This window comes from Canis lupus, chromosome 30 (assembly GCF_011100685.1).
Source record: "Canis lupus familiaris isolate Mischka breed German Shepherd chromosome 30, alternate assembly UU_Cfam_GSD_1.0, whole genome shotgun sequence".
In the NCBI taxonomy this organism is placed as follows: Eukaryota; Metazoa; Chordata; class Mammalia; order Carnivora; family Canidae; genus Canis; species Canis lupus.
The window spans coordinates 36550622-36569634 of NC_049251.1; the positions used below are offsets into that span (position 1 = coordinate 36550622).

Here is a 19013-nt window from a genome sequence, read left to right on the forward strand (position 1 = left end):
TGATCGCAGTCTTCCCTGATCTACTTCCAAAACTAGTCTGAAACCAGAGAAGGCGCCGCAAGGCTACGTTCCTCTCCGTGCCAGCGTGGCTTCTGCTGCAGCCCTGAGGGCCGGTGGGCCAGCAATCTGCTCGGGGGCCGGTCCCCGCTTGGCACCTACAGTGCCCCATACTCACCATAATTTGAAGGTGAGGACAGACCTACCACCAGAGCAAACTGTGGAGTGTTTTTTGTCATGACTCGGTGTGTTTCGACCTCGAGGCAGCAGCTAAGTGAAAGGAAACTGCGCTTCTAGCTCCGAAACAGCAAGGCACCAGCAGCAGTTCCCTCCCTGGGCGGCAGGTGTGCACAAGTGGGATTTGTGCCGAGCAGCTGAGCAAGCTCACCTTCACCTCGGTGTGGACTCATGTGCCCGTGCCCGGAAGGTCTTGGTGAGAAATAGGGTATGAACTGGGAAGCGACGAAGCAGGTGCGAACGGGGAATGGGGTGGGCGGCTGCCCCTGGGGGCATGGTTTCCCCAGAAACCAGGGAAGAGCAGCTCTGGGGGCTCGCAGTGGAGGGCCGGGAGTCCAGGTTAGCGGCGTGTGCCTCAGACACTTGAATAGCTAGGTCTCGGGTGTGAAATCGGGCTGGAGGATAAAGATGCCGGAGTAACTTGGGTGGCTCGTGGGAACCACAGATTGGAAAGGAGCCCAGAGGAGAGCTAGGAACAGGGAGACCGGAGACCAGTAGTTAAAGGGAGAAGCCGAAGAGCCCACAAAGGAGACAGAAGCAAGTGACTGTGACAGGAGACCAACGCAGGCGAGTGGTGTTGGGGGCCACGAAAGGGAGCGGTCTCCCTGAGCCCTTCCAGCAGAGCGACACCGTTAGCCCCTCTCCGTACGGAGGAAGCTGAGGTTGGGGGAGGTAAAATGAGTTTTCCAAGGAAAGTGGCAGGATCAGGATTTGAACCCAGGTCTGGATGCAAAGCTCCTCCTCTTACCATGCATTCATGACATCATCCATTTTTCTTGATTTTTTTTGGCTATCTCTAGGCTATGTGGTTCATTTGCATTTTTTCAAACTGTCACAGATCTCAACATTTCCAATGCATTTACTGAAAAAAATCCGTGTAGAAGTGGGCCTGTGCAGTTGAAGGCCACATTACTTAGAGCTTGGCCCTCCTAGGTTGCACCTGCCGGTCTTCTGGGCATGTGGTTTGCGGCTTCGCATTCACTCTGATGAGAGAGGAGCAATTCTCATTTCTAGTATGGAAGTTCATGTCATCACAGGTTTTCACAGAATTAGGAAACGAGGCAGAGTACACCATCACAGATACAGGTGTGGTTTTCGATGGCTGGAACTGAGGCAGGAAAGTGCAAGTATAAACTAGCGTATGGGACCAGTGCCCTTTTACTGGGTAATAGTAGTACAGGGGATTATAATAACTTTGTGGGGCTTTTTGGAGAAGGGTGGGAGAGAGGGGCAGAAGGAGCAGAAGAGAGCAGCTTAGGCCGGTTCCACACTCCGCATGGAGCCCAACAGGGGGTCAGTGTCCTGATGCTGAGACCATGACCTGAGCCGAAATCAACAAGAGTTGGACACTTAACTCACTGAGCCACTCAGGTGCCCCACGATCATTTTGTTTCTAAGGAAGAATACCCATCGTCTGAGAAAGGCAGGGCGGCTCACTGGACCACCCTCCAGAGACAACACATGGAACCAGGAAGCTAAATATAAAGCACTCGGTAGGCCTAATTTTTAAAAAATGCTGTGACTGTTCCAAGCAAAGGATTGTGAGACTTAACATGTATCACTGTGACTAACAGAAGGGGGTACATGAAACTCTACGATTGGAAGGTTAAATTTTTTTAAAGTTTTTTTTTTTTTAAGGTTTATTTGAGAGAGAGAGCTGGGGGAGGAGCAGAGGGACAGAATGTTCAAGCAGACTCCCCAGAGGGCAGAGCCCCGCAAAGGGCTCAGTCCCACAACCCAGGAGATCATGACCTGAGCTGAAACCAAGAGTCAGACACAGCTGAGCCACCCAGGCGCCCCTAGGATTTTATTTTTTTAAGTAATCTCTATACCTAATATGGGGCTCGAATTCATGACTCTGAGATCAAGAGTTGTACACTCTTCCGACTGAGCCAGCCAAGCACCCCAGGAAATTAAAATTCTAAGAAATATCCCACTACTATCCTCCTCGCCTAAAGGGCAGGAAAGGAAGAACCAAGGAACAACAAAGATGGGACAAAGACAAAATAAATAGCAAAATGTTAAATGTAAATACAATCATGTCCATATAATTGTACTAAAGCATAATTAGATTTTAAAAACTGGACTGAACATTCCAATTAAAAAGTAGAGAAAGGATAAATCCACTATTGAAAGCAAAAGGATGGAAAAAGCTCTATCATTCAAGCTACAGGCCTGAGTGTGGAGGGCTAGGTTAAGGTCAGATAAAGTAGACCTCAAAACCAGGAGCATGACCAGAAATCAGGACATTTAGTAATAATAAATTCAATTTAGGAGAAGAAACATAACAGATATGCATGCCCCTCAGAGCATAACTTCAAAACACGTGAAGTAAAAATCAATAGAATTAAATCTACAATTTTGGTTGGATGTTAGCACCCCCCCCTTTCAGCAGTTGCTAGAACTAGATGGTAAACGTAAAAGGACATTCAAAGCCCCTCGACTTCCTGACATTCACAGAACGCTGCGGCCAGTAAGCGCGCAGACTGGATCCTTCACCAGTGCTCCTCTGCAGCAGGACACACACGCACCGGGCCGTACGGCAGGACCCGGAGTGAAAAGACTCATATTCAGTGTGTTTTCTGACCACAGTAAAATTCTATTAGAAATTAACAAGAGGGACGCCCAGGTGGCTCCACGGTTGAGCGTCTGCCTTGGGCTCGGGGCGTGACCCTGGAGTCCCGGGATCAAGTCCCACAGCGGGCTGAGCCGAGCCTGCTTCTCCCTCTGCCTGTGTCTCTGCCTCTCTCTGGGTCTCTCATGAATAAATAAAATCTTTAAAAACAAAACAAAACAAAATAAAAAACCCTGTCTTTAAATAGAAAAAAAAGAAATTAACCAGATACGTAGAAAAACCCTATTTGGAAACTAAATACACACTTGTAGTAACTCATAAGTCAAGAAAGAAATCCAGAGAAAATATTTTGAATACTATGAAAGCAGATCACAAGTTGTAGGACTCAGCTAAAAGCAGTGTTTACAAGGAAACTTTTAGCTATAAACGCTGCTATTAGAAAAGAAAGGCAGAAAACCCGTGAGAGAGGTCCCCACCTTAAGCTAGAAAAAGAAGAGCAAAGTAAACCCTAAATGAGGACAGAGCTGGAAAACAAACTCTTGTTAAGAGAAAAAAATTTCTTTCCAAATAGGTCTATGGGGTCCTAGCACAAGCCCAACAGGGTCTGGGTTAGAAAGTGATGAGCTGGTTCTACGGGAGGGAATACAGCGAACTTCGCGCACGCGAGGCGATCTTGGACAAAGCGGGAGGACTTAACACGACACCTCACTTCAAGGCTTGACCAGAGAGCAATTGTGTGGTACTGGTACTGGGGTGGGCAAATAGTAAGACGATACGGTCCACGAAGGGACCCACACTTACACAGGCAGTTTTTAAAAAGATTTTTTATTTATTCGTGAGAGAGGCAGAGACCGAGGCCGAGGGAGCCCGATGCGGGACTCGATCCTGGGACCCCGGGAGCATGACCTGAGCCGACGGCAGACGCTCAACAGCCAATGAGCCACCCAGGTGCCCACAGGCATTTTTGATAAAGGCAAGAAGGCAGTGCAATGGGAAAAGGAAAGTGAACGCCAAACTGGACAGCTGTTCACAGCTGTGGAAAGGAGTGAATCTGATCCCAACCTAACACCATCCACAAGGTCACTCCCAATGGATTATAGACCTAAATGTAAAACCTAAAATTACAAAGTTCCTAGAAGAAAATAATGAGACAACAAGCATGACAGGAACAGTTCGGTGCTTTCGACCAGCAGGCCAGGAAGAAAATGAGCACCTGTCTACAGACTGGGAATACATAAAGAACTCCTACAACTCAAGAATAGTAAGAACAGTAATAAAACTAACCCACCCAAACAATATACACAAAACAACTCAGCTGGAAAGAAAAAAGAGTAAGCAGATTTGGACACTTCACCAAGACACACAAATGGTCAATAAACATGTAAAAAAAAAAACAAATGCTCATTATTCATCATCGGGGGATGCATAGACTACAGCGAAATACCACTGCACACCCTTTGAGATGGCTACAAATTACACGGACGCCTCCAAGTCTTGGCAGGGAGAAGCCACCAGAACTGTCAAAACATCATTGGCAGGCGTGAAATGGGTCGGCCACTTTGGAGTGATGGGAACATTCTGTACCTCGACAGGCATTTGGGTTGGACAGGCCTATGCGTTTGTCTCAACCACCAAACGGTACACCTGAAATCTGTGGAGCTCCACTGAATGAAAATTTTTACCTAGGAGACATGAGTGACATGTTAAATTGTCATTGTGGTGGCTCTTCAAGGTTTTAAAACAGTTCTAAGGAGACCCAGGAAACTGCCTGTTCAGTTTGGTAATAGTAATGGACAGTCATTAAACTTTTAAATATGGGGGCAGCCCTGGTGGCGCAGCGGTTTAGTGCTGCCTTCAGCCCAGGGTGTGATCCTGGAGACCCCGGATCGAGTCCCACGTTGGGCTCCCTGCATGGAGCCTGCCTCTCCCTCTGCCTGTGTCTCTGCCTCTCTCTCTCTGTGTGACTATCATGAATAAATAAATAAAATCTTTAAAAAAAATAAAAATTAAAAAAAAAAAAATAAAAATCACCATAGGGACACCTGGGTGGCTCAGTGGTTGAGTGCCTGCCTTTGGCCCAAGGCATGATCCCAGCCGGGATTCCAGGATCGAGTCCCACGTTGGGCTCCCTGCATGAAGCCTGCCTCTCCCTCTGCCTGTGTCTCTGCCTCTCTCTCTCTCTGGGTCTCTCATGAATAAATAAATAAAATCTTAAAAAAAAAAAAAAAACTTAAATATGTGCCATGTACTGTGCTAAATATTTTGCAGCGCATTCTCCTTAAATCATCAGGAACCCTCCGGGGAGGGGCCGCTGTGCACCCCGTTCTCTGGGTGAGCAAAGCGAGGCTCAGTAAAGGTGGCCTGGCCCTGACCTGCAGTCCCGGCCCTCTCAGCACCCTGCCCGGAACCTGAACGGACCACCCCACTACACAGAGTAAAACACAAGCTCCGTCTGCACGATGGCGGTGACTGGTTTTTGGCCAAATTCTCATCCCGATTGTGCTTCCTGTGCTGGCACCTCGCCCTTTCCGGGAGGCGGCGGGGGTGAAACCATTTCAAGGGAAGAGTGAGCGTGAGAACATTGGTAGGGAGGCCCCCGGCTCACCGGCACCCTATCCTGCTCCACGGGATTTCAACCTTCGTCGTATCACGTGGGAAGCTTTGTGGAGCAGTTTGGAGGCTGCGGCCCTGCCTGCGGGTTGTCCGGCCCTGCCAGCTCCCCTCCACGAAGCCTGTCGGCTGACATCCCGTCTTCCTTCCAAAGCCTAGCTGCCTTCTCGAGGGTGGGCCGTTCTGAGGGGCACGACGGCCTAGCTACGCACGTTCGCCAGACACACATAAAGCTTCAGGAGCAGGAAGTCACACTTGCCCCTCAGCCTGACGCGCTGACACTTCGTGTTCCCCACCACACTGATTTAGTGACTAGAAGTACTTCAAGGCCCAGCTTTTGAAAAGCACTGCTCTAAGGCCCCAGTGCTTGCCCTCACTGACGTCCGCTTTGCGAACGTGTTGGGACCCCGGGCGGGGGCAGGGCAGCCACAGCTCGAGGCAGAAGGGGGAAAAGTCCCGGAAAACACCTCCGGGCTCGCAGTCGTTGGGTTCCCAACGGTTTACGTGATGAGAAAACAGAATCTCTTCTCACTTAAGCCCTTCTGATACAAATAGGCTAGACGCTGGGTGTTTAATTTTTAATGGAGCTTGGAGGCAGAGACTGGTGAGGGAGGGGCCAGAAATTTCCTTTATAAACTACTTGCTTTGACTTTCGAGCTCTAGACTTACGCGGTCTTTGAAGGAGTAACGAGGCCTTTCCTTCGGCCCCACAGCCGGGCGGGCCTGCCCCGCTGCCATGTTCAGACTGCTCCTCGAACAACCGAGAAGGCTCATCCTGCTCTTTCAAACCGCGGTTTCGTACCGGCTTGGCTACTTGACACTACGGTCTTCTCATCACCTTAAACCAACAGGAGACCTTCAGCTCGGGCTCAGCGCGAGGCGAGACCAGCACCTGAGAGCAGAGCAACACACGGCCTCGTCAGGATCACAGGGATTCCTACTTCATCTGGCTCCGGAGCGGTGGTGGGAGAAACGGAATCAATCACAAGTAGACTGAGGATTCCTGAAATGTAAATTGTTTTTAATAGATTTAAAAGCACACAGAAGTCTCCTTGACTTATAAAAAAATAAATACGTAACGTGTGACCAATTTATTCATGATCCTGGGGCTCTGATGAGGTAAAACTTTTTAATGGATGTGGTGGGTCAACATCAAACAAACATGACCGGTTACACACACACAAGCATATTCCAGTTGTAAAAGCAAATTCCTTCAAGGATCAGAACGAACAAAGATCAGTCTTCCACTGTGGAAAGCACGTCCAGGGCCGGGGGATGAGGCGGCCTCGGACCAGCCACCGACCACCCCGGGAGCTGGGGCAGGAGGGCGGAGCTCAGAGGCCCCCGAGGCTCCCGGCCTCTGCTGTGACAGCGGAGCACAGAGCGACGGTGTTGTCCTTATGTGTGGCTCTGTCTTAAGTTTGAGAGCAGAAGACTCAGGAGTGCTCACGAAATATTTTCACTGTAACACTGAAGGGACATCACGGTCCTGCCCATGAGCGCAGAGCAGAGAGGGAACACGAGACGCTCACGCTGGGCCTCGCGGGAGACGGGGAGGACGGGTGAGTGAGCATGCGCCTCTGCACCTGGCAAAGGGGCAGGGCTTTCTCCAGCTGACGTGCTCTCCAGAGCCACGGCGGGCCTGAAGTACTTGACAACGCTGCGTAAGATGGGGATACGGGGATCAAGTTTTACCCCTCTTAACACACAACATAAAAAAAAAAAAAAATCCAGTCTTGTTAGTAGATAGCTGAATTCTGATTAAAACCTGAAATGTTTCTGTGTAATTGTCAACAGGCTGGAATGTATCTGATACAGTTGAATCTGTTGTTTCTTTGGCTATCTTTCAATTAGATCTAGAAACTGTTTGGACAGCCCTCCTCCTATTTTTCTTGTAACTCTTAGATCGAGTAGCTCTCCTCCAGAAAAACCACCCACAGCCACCTTCCTAGGAGTGAGGGCGGGCTTCTGAATAGAAGAGGCCTTCGGCAGAAATGGCATCTCCGAGGCCCACCGTTCGAATGGGATCCTTACACACCAGTACTGGGGTGAAGTGGAAGGAAATTCCCTCCCTGTGCCACTCTGCTACTGGCTCGTTGGGGTTTATTACGATCCTGGCGCCCGCCTCCGAACGGGAAGTCATGAACTCGGGGGGTGCCCGCAGGGACACTCGGCTGGCGTCTATGGCTTCTGTCGCGCAGGCCTGTGTCCCAGCCACACGTGCTCCCGCCGCCACGGCCGCCAGCTGGTTGGCCCAGTGTCCGTCTATGGTTGCCAGAATGTGGTAGACCAGCGTGTGGAAATGGATCCTGGTGAGGTCTGAGGCTCTGCCTTTACTCCTCCCGTGTTCCTTCAAGATCCAGAAGAGGATGTCACTGACCATGCCCACGTCGGGGACGCCGTTCCAGGAAGAGAGAGAGGAGTGAGGTCCAGACGCCGCCTGGCTGAGGAACAACAGCTCCTGTTCGTTCAGCCCCAGGGAAGTCACCGCAGGAAAGACCTGCTAACAGAAACACAACGGAAGTCTCTTTCTGATGGACACGCGGCTCTCAAGAGACCTGAGGACACAGCCAGTGACGACGGTCAGGGAAGGCAGGCACTACGGTGTCTTTTGTCCTTCCCACGAGACTCTCCACCAGGGAAGCGATGGTCACAGGTCATTGCTTTGGCTACACCTCTAATCACACCTTCACGATCACTTGGGAGACAAAGGGCAGAGGGGCACCTAGTTCCTATTTCTGTCCATGGTGCCTGGCTTTAGACTTTGCGCGCACAGCAGACCCTCTGCCCACTGGTGGGACAGGGCTCTCGGTTCCAAGGCCCTAGCAACACACAGGGTCACGTGGTGCTGTGGACACAACTCCAAGAAGCAAGGAGAGGCTTAGGGAAGACCGCATTTAGTAGTAACTACAACAGGGTCTGAACAGGAGCCACTGAGCCTGTTTTAGTCTTAAGGGGAGCCACCGCATCTACCGTTTTACAGATACGAGGACTGAGGCGCGGAAAAGTTGCACAAATACACAGAAAATGAAATTAACATGGCTTTTTTAAAAAGTGGAAAGATAACCTTAGAAGAGAAATTTAAATTAAAAACTATCCTGAGGCACGCCTGGGTGGCTCAGTGATTGAGTGTCTATCTTCGGTTCAGGTCATGACCCCGGGGTCCCAGGATTGAATCCTGCATCGGGCTCCCTGAAGGAGCCTGCTTCTCCCTCTGCCTGTGTCTCTGCCTCTCTCTGTGTGTGTCTCATGAATAAATAAATAAAATCTTTCAAAAAAAAAAAAAAAAAAACTACACTGGAAAACAAGCGTGAACCCTCACGTAAACCACGGACTGTGGGCAGTGACCGTGCGAGCGCAGGGTTGGGCACTCACGGCAGCAACACTGTGAGCGACACCATGGGCAGCAGGGTGCCGACAGTGGGGGAGGCGGCAGGTGTGTGTCGCGGGGTACATGGGAGCTCACCACATGCTACTCACTTTTGCCATGAACTTGAAACTGCCCTAAAAAGTAAAGTCTATTAAAACAACCCACAACTAGTCTCATATATTTTTCACTTGTCAGACTGGTCAAAGAATGCCTGCTTCTAACCACGTCCTGGTGGCAAGGATATGAGGAAATAGCACTTGTAAAGAGTTCTAGTGGAGGTGAATGGGACAGCTCTCGCGGAGGGCTTGCTGGCGGCATTAAACTCACGAAGACCTTTTCTGCTCTCCCAGCAGCCATACTCCTGCGAATTCATCAGACATACAGACCTGCTCCCGGGGAACGTACAAGGTTCTCTGCTGCACTCCTGTTTGGTTCAGCAAAGGACAGAACCAAGATGCCCACCGAGACGGTGCAGGGGGACTAGCCTGGGGAACCCACATACTCCCTTTCACTGCCTGGCTGTGCAAAGACAGGATGTGACCCAGTGATGATGGAGAAAAGGCCTCCAAAATCCAATCAGTGAGAGAAAGCAACATGCACAACTGTCTATATGCTGTGCGCTGTGCTATCTTTTGGGATAAAAAGGGACCAAACATTAAGGAAATATTCCCATGTTTGCTTCTATTTGTACAGTGACTCTGGAGCACAAGGACGAAGCCAAGGGTACAGGTGGTAGGAGGGAGACTTCACTGTGTATCTTAGTACTACTGGGGTTTGACCATATGAATGTGTCACCCATTAGAAAAATTAAATAATAATAAAATAAAAGGTTATATAACTTGCTTTTGTTCATAAAGCCAGAGAGCGGCGAAGCTGGCATTCCAACCCCGGCTCCCAAAGCCTGTCCTCTGAAGCACTGTACTCCCAGGTCTATCTAATCACCGCGGCCGCCCGGAGGCAGGAGTCGGACACCTGGGTGCCTGGTGGTGAGGGAGTAAAGCTCCCCCAAAGTTCCTCTCCTCTGAACTTCTAGAAGTTCAATTTAAAGCAGTTGAACTGGGCTTTCGGTTTTCTCCTTTGGGTCCTACTGCAAAAACCATTCACATCCAACTTCTTTATTCCAGGAGAAACAGGACCCACAAATCCATCAGTTATGCGGACAGATTTCCAACCTAGTGGGAGATGCTATTCCAGGATGGCTCTGGTTCCTTATCTGGATTCTCCACAGACCCAGCTCTGAGCAACAGAACATCCACACCTCAGTGAGCCGGCCCCTGGGCCCCAAGAGCTGGCCCCACGGGACAAGGGCACTTCCCTGCAAGGCCTCCTGAGGGTGAGGGCTCACCCTCAGAAGGCTGCACGCGCTGCCCCTGTGCTTACCTGATGCACGATGCTCCTCATGAGCTCCCTGTTGGTCATACTGGCCAGCTCCAGGTGAACCGGAACACCAGTGGGGATGTCAGAAATGGAGGTCACGACCTGCGGAGAGAAGAGTGCAGTGGTGCCATTAGAAACAGAACTCACGCAGGAGGGAAGAAAGGGTTGAGGCCGAGACGTGGTACCTCTGGTCACTGCCTTTTTTGCATCATCATGAAAGCTCTAAGCCCCGGGGGTCACCGCAGCCTCCAGACAAGGGATGAGGGACGCCCCTCCCGACCGGCACCAAGAGCCGCCCCCGTGGGCTCAGGGAGCAGCCTATTCCCGGGGGCCCAGGCTGAGAAACTGAGGAACCGCAGCACAGCTGGTGTGAAGAGACGACACGCACGACACGCAGGATGCAGACGACACACACCATGGCTGGAGCCACACTCCGCGTCGCACAGGGCACAGAGGCTCAGGCAGGAGGAGGTTCTGACCTGTCCTACCCGAGCTGCCGCCACCCCAGCAGGAGGCGCCGCCCCGCAGCAGGAGGCCGGCGTCAGAGCGGCTGCGGTTAATCGGGGCATCGTCCCGGGGAGGCCAGGACCTAGGACCAGGCAGCATGAGCTGCAGACACCAAGAGAGGGAGAAACAGGGACAGTGCCAGCTGAGATCTGTGAAATTCTGCGACAGTGCTATTACCTCCAAGAGCCTCTTCCTCTGGAGCTCCTTGCTTTGTCCCTCCATCATGTGCAATCCAGAGAGGACCACCAGGTCTGGCTGAAACTCCTCCAGGCTAGACACAAACACTTCCAGCATATTCATGGCCCCGTTGGAGAGGTCGTGGGAGAAGATGAATCGGTTGGCATGGGGAGCTTTTAACCGGCCCCACTCCTCCCCTAGAAAAGCCCAGTTGACACAATGGGAAGAAAAGGAAGAGGCTTTAAGTCTCCTAGCTGTGGGGGCTGGACGGGGCCTCACTGGAGCCCTGGCTCTGGGCAGGCGGGCTTCTGGCTGAGTGGAGGCCAGCCACGATGGCTTAGCCAAGCACGGCGCTGCAGCCAGGAGGACGGCGGTCAGTAAGGAAACCAATCAACCAAAACCCAACCCCAACCCAACAAAATACAGCATGGGCTATCTGTGCCTTTGTCAGGGGCTGGAAAAGTACTCCCAGGAAAGCTCTACTGCCCGCTGAGCTCTCAGATATAGGACGCCCGTGTCCCTTCCTGGTCACAGAACAGTAGCATGACTTCCAAATACCAGCATCCAGTGCACACTGTGCATGTCCCTGTATACAGGACACACTACCTTTCTCGAAGCAACTCCCACCTCAGAGAGGGGCCCCGAGCCCCCTTTATGCAGCTGGGACCTACAGAGGCTAGAATTCCAAGAGTCTTGCTGATGGCAGCCCCTCCGCCCTACTCCTCCTCTTTGGTGGTTTCCTGGCACTTGATCCAGGAGGTAAGAGCATCTAGCTGCTGTCGTCTCCTCTGAGCGAGCTGCTCTGCAATAATGACAACTCAAGACCAAGTTCAAGTGCTACTTCCTCCCTAAGTGGCCGCTGACTGCTCCAGCCTGGTGCACTCTCACCACTTGGAGCATCCACAGAGATTTCCTTTCACATGGTTTGGTGAATATCATTTTGTTTTGCGCTCTCTCTCCTACTGTTCTGAACGAGTATTCAAACTTACACCATTGCTTAACTTTTCACACATCACGCCACATCTCTCCAAATAGAACCCCAGCTCTTTGAAGGGAACACCGTACGCGTCTGATCCTCGCAGTACTCGTCACAGGCCCCTGCGGGAATGCCCACTCAGCATCTGCTACACTGATCCAAGCAGAGGCGGCCAGATCCACCCTTGGCTGGGTCTTCTGGTGGGGGTAGGAGTTTGGGATCTATGCCCACCCACAGGAGTGACTCTCCCTCCTAGGCTGTGCAGCAAAACCTCCTGGGGAAATGAGTTTTACATGTGCAGGGGGTGGGACGCACTGCTGGAGATCCTGATGTACGGGAGGTGGGGGGAGTGGGGGAACCACCCATAAAGACCCCATAGCTGCCAAGCATTCCAGAGGAACGCGCTATGGCTGGGGTCCTAAAGCGGGACCAGCGACAGGGGCCTTCCCCAGGCTCACTTGGTGAAGCCTTATAACCGGAGGTTTTATTAAGTGCAGTGCTCTTTCTTCTCCCAACACTCGGCAGAAAATCTTCAAACTCAGTCAGTGCAAGGGCCATCGAGGCTTTGCGACTGCTTAGGGCACTTCCTCCTGCCCCCCAGCCAGCACGGCGGTGCTTCCAGAGACTGAGGGGCAAGGATTCACGATGTGGGTTTATATAGCTTTCCCTCCAAGTAAAGGACTCAGCTCATTTACAGAGTTAGAGCTCATACACCGAAACCTAGTTTTTCACTGGTTTCTATCAGTTACTGGACATTCCTTCAGAAAGTCTGTCCCCGAGGCAGACAAACCACAGCAGAGGGTTTCCGCATATTGCAGGCTGATCGTTAACTGTGGTCAGCACAGGCCTTCCTCCTTCCTGCAACAGGCCTCTTCAAACAGAAGCCCTCCCTCTCCACAGGGAATGTGGGGGCGAGGGCAGGCCTTATTCTGGAGCAAGTGTCAAGGCTGGGAGAGCCCAAATTTCCTGTACTTTGAGTTCAGCTTTACTGAATCCATTCTTCAAAAAAACATTTTATATGTGGGTCATTTCTATAAAAATCTATGAAAGCAGAAAAAGACATTTCCTATTTACTAAACCCCAGCACAAGGGTTACGTTGGTCACAATGCCATGTTCCTTTAATCCGTGGCCCTCGTCTTATCATTTATCCAGAGAAAACACACAATCATGGTCCACACAGCTGAGGGCAACACTCCGACCCTGCTCTATCTTCAAAGACCCAAAGCCAGGACGCCTGCCCTGAGAACCCTTTCCTAACTCTGCCAACCCCAGCAGACTCAGTTGCTTCCTCCCCTGGGCCCTCTCAAGGGCGAGACACACGATTCGGTAATCACCCGCAGGGCCCGCGCCTTCCGTCACCAGCTCCCCCTGCCTTGCCCCTGCACGCAGCATGGGAACAAATGGATGAGCAAAGAATAAGCGAACGAGAGGACTGAGGACTTCCATGGCCTGTGACAACAGAGAATACAGGTAGGACTCCAAATCCAACATCTCCCCCACTGACAAGACTCCACAGGAGGGGAGAAATCCACATCAGTATCCTCCTGAGGGCAAGACCGGGGCCTGCCCCTCCCGGGGTGTAGCCTCTGAGAAGCACTGCCTAACTCACCCCAGGGGACGAGAGACATGCAGCATTCAAAGTAATTGAAATTCCTCAGGGAAAAAGAGAGGCAAAATAAACAGGCCTCTGCAAAGCAGAAACATGGAGAGAAGCAGAGGGCTGCTCCCTGGCTGTTCCCACAGGACACAGGACAACCGAGCAGTCCCAGAGGCGAAATGACTAGAACGCAGACCGGGCAAGCCTGGAGCCTCAACGCCCCCCTGTTCTCAGAGCTCAGAAGGTGTTTCTCTGAGCCATCCCTTCTCTCAGTTTACCGTCCTGCCCTTTGGCCACTATGTCAGCAAAACCTACATAGTGGCGTGTGGGTCCCCGGCCCGAAATCTGAAAATAGGTTTCTTTGGGCAAGTCTGGTAGAGGAAAGGGAGGAAACGATTGGGGACAAATCCCCTCTGGGAATTTAGTCATCTAAATTTGTGAGAAGCTGGGGATGGATTTCTGTTAAGACAAATGACCCGATGTTTTCTGCCACCAGACTGAGTTCCCTCTAGAGACCGGTGAAAATGTAACTTCACAGGAAGTTTAATGGGGGGCCCTGCTTTGTACTAACAAAGTTAGGCACACAACAGAAAAACTAAAGTGTGGGGTTTATAAGCCCAAGATGGAGACAGTCTCCTTTCAGGATAAGCTGTGCCGTCTTCTTCCCTCCACATGTGGCACAACTGTCACATCCAACAGGAAAATCTGGTTGAAGAGAGCAGTCTCTCCTCTTTCCCTGCAGTGACCAGGGAAAATGACAGAAACCAGGAACCAGAGAGGTCTCCGGGTCATGATGTGCGCACCTGCAGGGTGCAAGGGAAGGGAACCTGGGACTGGCAGCAGCAGCACCTGCAAGGCACATCTTTAGCTCTTCTAGACCCTTCCAGTCAACAGTCCCATTCATGCCTTTCATGAAGAAGCCCTCAGTACCTGTGAACCTTTACCACAATCTTCAGGCAGGAAGAGTTTCTGAGAAACTCAAAACTTGCATATGATTAAATGTGAACTGTCTACAGCAATCTTTTGTTCATAAAGTTCACAGCTTAGCCCTTCCTAACTTCCTGATTCCAATAAGCACCCGAAAGATAACCAGACACAATTCCTTTCTTGAACATGGAGAAAGCCTAACTTTTGAGAAGGACTCTATTTCCTATCTTACAGTAATTACTCTAGGAGGTGAGGTTCTCTTGATCGACTTGGAAGCAGTTCACTGAGCCTATTAAGCAGTGTTTTAAGGGACCAATCAGTCTGTTTAGATATTTGAGTCTTTAACTTGAGTTAATAATGTGTTGAGTCAGAATTTCAAGAGTCTGGAGTTCTAAGCAAAGGAAAGAGACAACAGCAAATACACAGAATTAGATAAACAGTTAAAATATGTTTAGGTATTTAGGGTTCTCTAAGAATCAGATCTGTAGTCTACGTAACACACAAAATCTTCTGGGAGGGACACCGGATGGGCCGGATTTGGATTGATGAACACCGGAACAGTATATAATGGGAAATAATATAAGTGTTGTTAAATACAAACTCTTCCACTTACACACCCAAGGGAAAATAAAATGCTTCAAAGGAAGTTTGCCAGGGGCTTGGAATCAATCCTGAGCAGCTTGGAACAGTTGGCCAGAAAAGCCTGGAGCAGAATCCAGCACCATGCTGAACAGATGTTACATGCCCTTCTCTTTCCTTAGTAAGAAAGAAAAACTTTGTACATGTGTGTTTAATACATTTTCATTTTGATTCAAGATGCCAGCTTTCCTATAGCCTGATATTTCCAGGGTTCAGATCAGTTCTGTCTGTAGATCTCAGAATTTTCTTCAGTGCTCAAATTCTCTCTATTCTCAAGACAATGGCCAGCATCAGCTCAGCAGAACCAGGTCAGGAAACCTTCGGTCAGGCAAGAAAAGGTCCTGCCAATTTACAAAGATAAATTTCTAGCACAGTCACACCTCAGCTGGACAACACACAGTCCCCCGCCTAGTCTCATACCGTTACTTACTCATTTCTCTTACCTGCTTGATATTCCAAAATAAGGTGGAACTCATCCATTTCCTGCAACGACTCTGGTGGAACAAATACATTATCATCAAGAAGTTCATGCAGCTTTGGACCAACTGGGCCACAAAGAAGCACCTGGAGACAAGATACAGGAAATCTGTCAGGAGACCCATCATTTTCCTACAGAATCGACAGTAACTGAAAAGGTATGTCCAGGCCACTTCTATCCATTTCAACAAGACACTAGAATTCAAATCTAATTCTGAAAGCTTTTGGTCTGGAGGTATGTCATAAAAGGGGCTTTTACCAGGGCTTGGGCCTCTAGAGAGAATGGCCACCAGAAATGAGGGGTTGACTAAAGACTCGAATCACACCTGTTAGATGCCTATGTAGCTGTGGAATCATACACTCTGCAAGTGACGGAATATTTGTCCCCCAACCCCCACATTCTTAGGTTGAAGGCTAATTGCCAATGTGACAGTATTTGGAGATAGGGCTTTTAGGAGGTAATTAAGGTCAGATGAGGTCATATAGGGGAGGAGGGTCCTAATCCAGTAGGATTGGTGGCCTCATAAGAAAAGGAAAAGGGAGAGCGAGATCTCTCTTTCCAACACACCCACTGAAGATAGGCCATGTGAGGACACACCCGAAGGTGACTGCAAGCTAGGAAAGAAGTCCTCACCAGAAACTGGACTCTGTTGGATCCCCGAAGTTGGACTTTCCAGCCTCAAAATTGTGCCAAAATAAATTTTTGTCGTTGAAGCCACCCAGCCGATGGCACTTTGTTGTTATGGCTAACCAAACAAAGACACCCCCACCCCCATTTTCTTTTCATTACTCACTCATCCTATGTAGGCAAACAGATACAGGACGTTGTCTGCTCAGAACAGTCAGATGAAAACAATTCTGTCTGAATTTTACATGGTATAGAAAAGAGCCTCACGATCACATTATGCTCCCTAATCACAGGACCTAATTTGTGGGATCAGCCTCCCCATTATACTCAGCTGTTATGCGAGCAGAAAAGTCTTCCATAGATAAGAATTAAAGAGCACCTCAATTCACCAAGTTGTGGGGAGGTACTCTCCAACTTTTCCCAAACCCTTTCTTCGACTCCAACCTGGGTCTCTCCCTGGCTGTTTCTTCTAGAAGTTATTTCACATCTGCTGCTGTTCCTCAGTTCCAAAAAGCTGCTGCTCCTGCCATGCAAGCTCTGGATCCCACTCAAGCCAAGCCAACATGCTCAAAACTACCAAACAACGGGGCTTAGACAGGGGTCACTAAGGAAAGTCCTCAGAGATGATCACCACCACTGTGGATTTAATATGCTCCTCCCAGAAGCTTCAAAAGGCATTTTACTTGCTAACTGCTTTTGTACAGCTACCACTTTACTTCTTTTCTCTAATTCCTGGCCAAACTTCACCCTCCAAGATGAGAGAACATGGGCCAAATTTACCACCTGCCCAAAACAACAACAACAAACAGACAAAATATATGAAACGATGGTTTTCAAAACATCTGGACATTTAGCAACAAAAGACAGTGATCCCTAACAGGAAAGAAACCAAACTCAGTAAGACCTACAAATGCCGCATCAAATTACCCTAAAAGAGTTCCCAGATATTACAAAAATCTGAAAGAGTTCATCAGCAGCAGACTTGCACGATAAGAAATGTTAAAGGAAATCCTTCAGGCAGAAGGAAACTGATGCCAGATGGAAATAAAAATCTAAACAGAGTAATGGGGGAGCACCAGAAATAGTAACTCTGGGTAACTACATTTTTAAATCTCTCTAAAAGAGAGATTTAATCAATTGTTTAAAGAGCAATATTAACAACACAGAATGAGGTTTACAATAGACACAGAAGAAAATCATATGACAATAACAATATAAAGACCAGAGAAGAGAAATGGAAGCACCTATTCATTATAAAGTACTCAAATTATAAATGAGGTACGATCCCTGACAATAGATTATGATGGCTAAACACATACATGAGAACTCTTAAAACAACCACTAAAATAACAAAGAATTATAGCTAATAAGCCAGAGAAGATAATATGAAAGCACAGAAAAATAACTCAAAAAGAGTGCAGAAAAAGGAAAAAAGGAAGAGTTGGGACAAACAGAAAACAAAGAGCAAGATGTCAGACTTAATAGTTCATGGATGGGCTATCAAATAGCCCATTTTAAGAAATCACAGGATTATTAGAAAGCACTTTGAATTGAATGAAAATAAAACTACAATGTATCAGAATCTGAAATGGCTAAAGAAGTACTTAAGGGGAAATTTATATCACTAAACACCTATATCCGAGAACAAGAAAGTCTCAAATCAATGACCTCAAGTTCTACTTTAAGCTAGAAAAAGAAGAGCAAGTTAAACAATATAAAACAAAACTAATGAAATACAAAAGAAAAAAAAAAAACAGAAAATACAATGAAACCTAAAACTCATTATTTACTGAAAAGATCAATAAAATTGATAAACCTCTAAGCAAACTGATCGAGAAAAAAAAATCACAAAGGGAAGTTGCAGAATAGAAAAATCCTGAGCTCACCTCCTCCCACAGAGACACGGAGGCTTCAACTACATAGAGAGCATCCCTCTCTGAGAACAACCTGAGGATTTGGAGAACAACTCTTCCATGTCAAAGACACAAAGAAAAAGACTTACTGAGAAGGACAGAGGGGAGAGAGATACAATCTGGGAACCAAACCCCTGAACGCTGACCATACCTGTGATATTCTTCCTATTTATGGTCAGGTATCTTTTCAGACTACAATGGTATGATAAATGGAAATCCATTCCAAGAAAAAAAAAGTGGAAACCAAACACATGGAGGCATAACAACATGCTACTAAACCACCAGAGGGCCAACAAAGAAATAAAAGAAGAAATTAAAAAAGAATACCTTGAGATAAAACAAAAACAAAAAACACAAAACCTTGAGATGAATGAAAATGGAAACAGTATTTTAACATCTTTGGGACATAGCAAAAGCAGTTCTAAGAGGGAAGTTTATAATACGGCCTATGTCAAGAAATAAGAAAAACTCAATTTAACCTTGACCTAAAGGAACTAAAAAAAGGATAACAAACAAAACCCAAAGTTAGCAGAAAGGAAATGATACCAAAGATCAGAGCAGAAATAAATGAGAGACTAAAAGATCAGTGAAACTAAGGGTTAGTTCTCTGAAAAGACAAAAATGATATACTCTTAGCCAGAATTATCAAGAAAAAAAAAAAGGCTCAAATAAAATCAGAAATGAAAAACAGAAGGCACCACTGACACCACAGAAATACAAAGGATTATGAGACTACCAAGAAAAATTATGTGCCAAAAAACTAGAAGAAATGGACAAATTCCTAGAAACGATCTTCCAAGAGTGAAACAGGAAGAAACAGAAAGTCTAACACAACTGCACCAAAAACCGTAAGATATCTAGGAACAAATCTAACCAAAGAGGTAAAAGATCTGTACTCTGAAAACTACAGAACACCTATGAAAGAAATAGAAATGACACAGAGAAATGGAAAAACATTCCATGGTCATGAACTGGAAGAACCAAAATATTGTTACTGTTACAATG

The 19013-nt window shown here is 48.2% G+C and overlaps 1 protein-coding gene across 2 annotated transcripts in view; it reads right to left on the reverse strand.

Moving 5' to 3' along the window:
- Positions 1 to 6495: 6495 nt before the first annotated feature.
- ADPGK (ADP dependent glucokinase) overlaps positions 6496 to 19013 on the reverse strand; it is a 32535-nt gene continuing 20017 nt past the window's right edge. The window contains exons 4-7 of one of the 2 annotated variants that reach the window (XM_038580914.1): positions 15434 to 15554; positions 10851 to 11047; positions 10170 to 10268; positions 6496 to 7919 (exon numbers count right to left, since the gene is read on the reverse strand). In XM_038580914.1, coding sequence (XP_038436842.1) covers positions 7368 to 7919; positions 10170 to 10268; positions 10851 to 11047; positions 15434 to 15554 — 969 coding nt within the window. In that variant the 3' untranslated portion in view covers positions 6496 to 7367. Of the gene's footprint in view, positions 7923 to 10169; positions 10269 to 10850; positions 11048 to 15433; positions 15555 to 19013 lie in introns of both variants that reach the window. The other variant, XM_038580913.1, reaches the window with a different exon arrangement.